The sequence below is a fragment of the Apium graveolens genome, unplaced genomic scaffold (assembly GCF_009905375.1).
Source record: "Apium graveolens cultivar Ventura unplaced genomic scaffold, ASM990537v1 ctg1301, whole genome shotgun sequence".
Taxonomy (NCBI): Eukaryota; Viridiplantae; Streptophyta; class Magnoliopsida; order Apiales; family Apiaceae; genus Apium; species Apium graveolens.
Window position 1 is genome coordinate 15,958 of NW_027417181.1, and position 4,263 is coordinate 20,220.

The window sequence follows — 4,263 nt, forward strand, 5'->3', positions numbered from 1 at the left end:
GATTTCAGGGCTGCGTTGTTATGCTGTGTTGTTATTAATACATATAATCTATAATATTGGTTTAGGATTTCACTTCTGCGTTGTTATTAGTACGCATATCTAATATGGGTTTAGGGTTTCACGGTTGTGTCGTTATTAGTATGTACAACCAATGAAAATGAGAACATAAAATATTACCTCGGTCTGCTTAGGGCTTCACGGCTGCGTTGTGTTGTTAGAACGTATAACCAATATGGGTGTATGGTTTCACGACTACGTTGTTTTCTTTTAGGAATATAACATTATTGTCCTGTTTTTTGTAGTGATGGACGATGATCTAAGTCAATGGATAACCCTTCCAAAATACAGTACACCTTACATTAAGGGGATAAAGGATTTTTTAGAAAATGCATTTCCCAAATTTTCCGTAGGCGATGAAATGTTGTGCCCTTGCAAGAATTGTAGAAATGGCAAGTGGCATACTCAAGATCTTATTTATGATCATCTTATTTGTCATGGCCCTTGTCCATTGTATGCGAATGGGATTTGTGAGGTTTCGAGCAAAGATCATAGGATAGATATTGAACGGGCAGAAAATATGGGTTTTGAAGATTCCTTTACCTTCGGAGATAATTTGGACGAGATGTTCCATCGTACTAATGATACTACTGGACCGAATGATGATGCCAAAAAATTTTATGGCCATCTTGAAGAAGGAAAGCAGCCCTTATATCCGGGCTGCAAAAAATTTTCCCGCTTAAGTTTTATCATTAGGCTGTACTCTTTAAAGTGCATTCATGGGATTTCGGAGTCGGGTTTCGGGGATTTATTAGAGCTGATAAAAGATGTTTTTCCAGAAGCACACATTCCTTTGTCTTTTAATGCGGCAAAGAATGTTATTAAAGATTTAGGGCTCGATTATCAAAGGATACACGCCTGCCCCAATAATTGTATGATGTTTTGGGCTGAAAATGAAAAAGAAGAAAATTGTAAAACTTGCGGTGCTTCAAGGTGGGTCGTAGTGGAAAAAAAAGGCGCCGTGGACAATAATGGGAAGAAGTTAATTCACAAGGTCCCGGCAAACGTGATGCGCTACTTTCCACTCAAAAAAAGGTTGCAACGCATGTTTATGAGCAAAGAGTTATCAGAACTGATGTTATGGCATGCAAAAGGTCGAAAAAAGGACGGCAAACTTCGACATCCCGCTGATGCAGAGGCTTGGAAGGCATTGGATGCTCGTTATCCTCAATTTTCATCCGAGAACAGAAACATCAGATTGGGCCTAGCCGCTGATGGTTTCAATCCTTTTCGTACTATGAACATAAGTCATAGTACTTGGCCAATTATTTTGGTTAACTACAACATTCCCCCCTGGCTGTGTATGAAGCAAGAGAATCTAATTCTCTCGACACTCATATCTGGTCCCGAGTCTCCGAAGAATAATATAGATGTCTTCATGCAACCTTTAATTGCTGAACTGAATGAGCTGTGGGAAGTAGGCATTGAGACTTATGATGCCCTTACTGACCATACTTTCAACTTGCGCGCTTCTTTACTTTGAACAATCAGTGATTTTCCCGGGCTAGCAATGCTATCTGGATGGAGCACAAAAGGAAGACTAGCTTGTCCAGTTTGCAATTATGAAACATCCTCTATGTACCTAAAACATAGTCGGAAAATGTGTTACATGGACCATAGGAGATTTCTCCATCCCGAACACCCATGGAGGCTTGATAAAAGAAAATTTAATGGTCAAATTGAATTGAGAGGTTGTCCAGAGGTTCTAACTGGAACAGACATTGAAGAATTATTGGCAGGATTTGTAAATCATTTTGGGGGGAAGAAACCAGAGAAGAAAAGAAAGTGCCAAAAAAATAAGATTAAGTCGAATTCGCCTTTCAAGAAAAAATCAATATTCTTTGATCTGCCTTACTGGAAGCACAATGTTTCTCGATATAACCTTGATGTTATGCACATCGAGAAGAATGTGTGTGATAAAGTACTTGGCACATTGCTCAATATTGCTGGAAAAACAAAAGACCATATAGCAGCTCGCCTAGATTTGCAAGAACTTGGCATCAGAAAGGTCCTCCATCCTGTTCTATCAAGTGACGGGAAACACCTTGAAATAAGGGCTGCGATATTCGACATGACAAATGAAGAGAAAGATTTATTCTGCTCTGTCCTTAAAAATGCTAAATTCCCATATGGAAGTGCCTCTAATATCAGCCGGTGTGTGCACATGAAGGAGAGAAAGGTATCTGGCTATAAGAGTCATGATGCTCACTTTTTCATGCACTACTTATTACAATTTGCAGTGAAGAAATCTTTGAAACCGGAGGTTGCAGTCCCTTTTATCAGATTAGGGGCCCTCTTAAGAGGTATTTGGAGTAAAGTCATCGACTTAAGTGATCTTAAGAGGCTGCAAACAGAAATAATTGAAATTATTTGTCAATTTGAGACTATATTCATTCAGGCTTTTTTTGATGTGATGGTCCACCTTTTGATTCACTTGTGCCAAGAAATTGTATTTGGTGGACCGGCCCATGTTCGAAGCATGTGGCCAATTGAGCGCTATTTAAATAAATTGAAATCTTATGTGCGGAATAGATCTAAACCAGAGGGATGTATCGCCGAGGGTTACCTGGCCGAAGAATGCTTGATATTTTGTTCAAGATTCTTGGGTGGCCATGGAGGATCAAAATTTACCAAGGCTGCAAAATTTGAAAGTTTTCCAGAAAAAGTAGAATTTCCTATTGGTTCACGCAGAAATAAAGATGGAAAGGCTGTGAATTTAGTTGAAGTTGAATGGATGGCTATTCATCGTTATATTCTATTCAACTGCGGGAATAAAGAAATTGATAGTTTAATCGAGTAAGATTCTAGCTACTAATTGTGTTTAACTGTTATAGAATTAGAACCTGTTTTGTCTTGATTTTTAACTAGGTAATTTTTGTAGGGAGCATCGAATCTTAATAGAAGGACAAGCCAAGTCAAAAAGATACAATCGTGAGAGAGAACATTCTGAAGATTTTTGGAAATGGATGAAGGGGGAGGTCGGAAAAAAAGATAACATTTCAAAGGAATTGGAAGTGCTTGCAATGGGCCCTAATCAATCAGCGAAGAAGTATAGTGGTTATGTACTTAACGGATATCGATTCCATACAAAGTACCGAGATGCTAAATGTACAACCCAAAATAGTGGGGTATTTCTAACTGCTTTGACTACTAGCTTTGCTAGTTCAAAAGATCAAAATCCACTGGTCGGCGATGTCAATTACTACGGAGCAATTGAAGAGATTTTTGAAGTTGATTATTGGGGAGAATTTTCTGTAGTGGTGTTCAAGTGTTGTTGGTATAAGGAAGAGAAAGATCTATATGGTTTAACTCGAGTTAATTTTAACAGATTATGTCAGAAGTCTGATCCATATGTGCTAGCTTCACAGGTGCAGCAAGTCTTCTACGTAGAAGATCCTACTGAAAAGATGATGTATAATGTTATAAAGAAATTGCCAAGGGATTGGTGCGATGTCGAAGCTGAAAATGCAAATGAAGAAGCCGGGGATCCAGTTTTACATGATTTACACACTAGTGTTCCTCTAGAAATAGACACGGATATTAACTGGTGCAGAGATGATGTCCCAACACGACAAGTCCCCATCAAGGCTAGAACAAACGAAGAAACTACTTAAATTTGTAATTCGAAATATGTAACTATCAAGGGCCTAGTTTCTGATGTATCAACTGTTAATGAAGTGACTTCTTAATTGCCTAATTTATCATGTTTTAATGTATTTTCTTTTAATTAATTAACTTGTTCTTAATATAATGTTCTGTTAGTTTTAAATCTGCCCTGCTCTTTATGCGATCGCTTCTTAATTTAGAGCATTATTAAATTTATTGACTTGCATACTGCTCTTTTAATGTTTCTTTTAAGTGTTTGTTTTTAAGTGTTTTTTATTTAAGTGCCATGTCTCAGATTATTTTAATGATTTCATCTAATTATACTTTCTCAATTTTTTGTAGGATGGCATACATAAATCTCAGGTTGTACCACCAGGGTGAGTTTCAGCCTACACGGTATGTCGGTGGTAAAGAACTGATTATAAGGAATGTCGAAGTAGATAGGTTTTCGTACCCTGTATTGATGGATTATGTCAAGGATGACCTTGAATATTCAGAAATTGGAGGGATTTATATGAGAAAAGGTGATAAGCAGGGGGGGTGGCAGTTGGTGTCCAATGATGTGGACTTGTGTTCATTAACTGCAGGAGCTGCAGACGG

At 38.0% G+C, this 4,263-nt stretch overlaps 1 protein-coding gene across 1 annotated transcript; it reads left to right on the forward strand.

Annotated features, from left to right (window-relative positions):
* The first annotated feature begins 1,567 nt into the window (after positions 1-1,567).
* On the forward strand, positions 1,568-3,671 carry LOC141699782 (uncharacterized). The gene is made up of 2 exons (XM_074503615.1): positions 1,568-2,853; positions 2,939-3,671. Exons 1-2 carry the CDS (start codon positions 1,568-1,570, stop codon positions 3,669-3,671), a joined length of 2,019 nt encoding a protein of 672 aa, XP_074359716.1.
* Positions 3,672-4,263: the final 592 nt, after the last annotated feature.

Excerpts from the sequence above, each read along its gene's own strand:
- LOC141699782 (XM_074503615.1), top strand. The coding sequence starts at position 1,568 with ATGCTATCTGGATGGAGCACAAAAGGAAGACTAGCTTGTCCAGTTTGC. Across the intron at positions 2,854-2,938 it reads GAAATTGATAGTTTAATCGA|GGAGCATCGAATCTTAATAG; the intron begins GTAAGATTCTAG and ends TAATTTTTGTAG.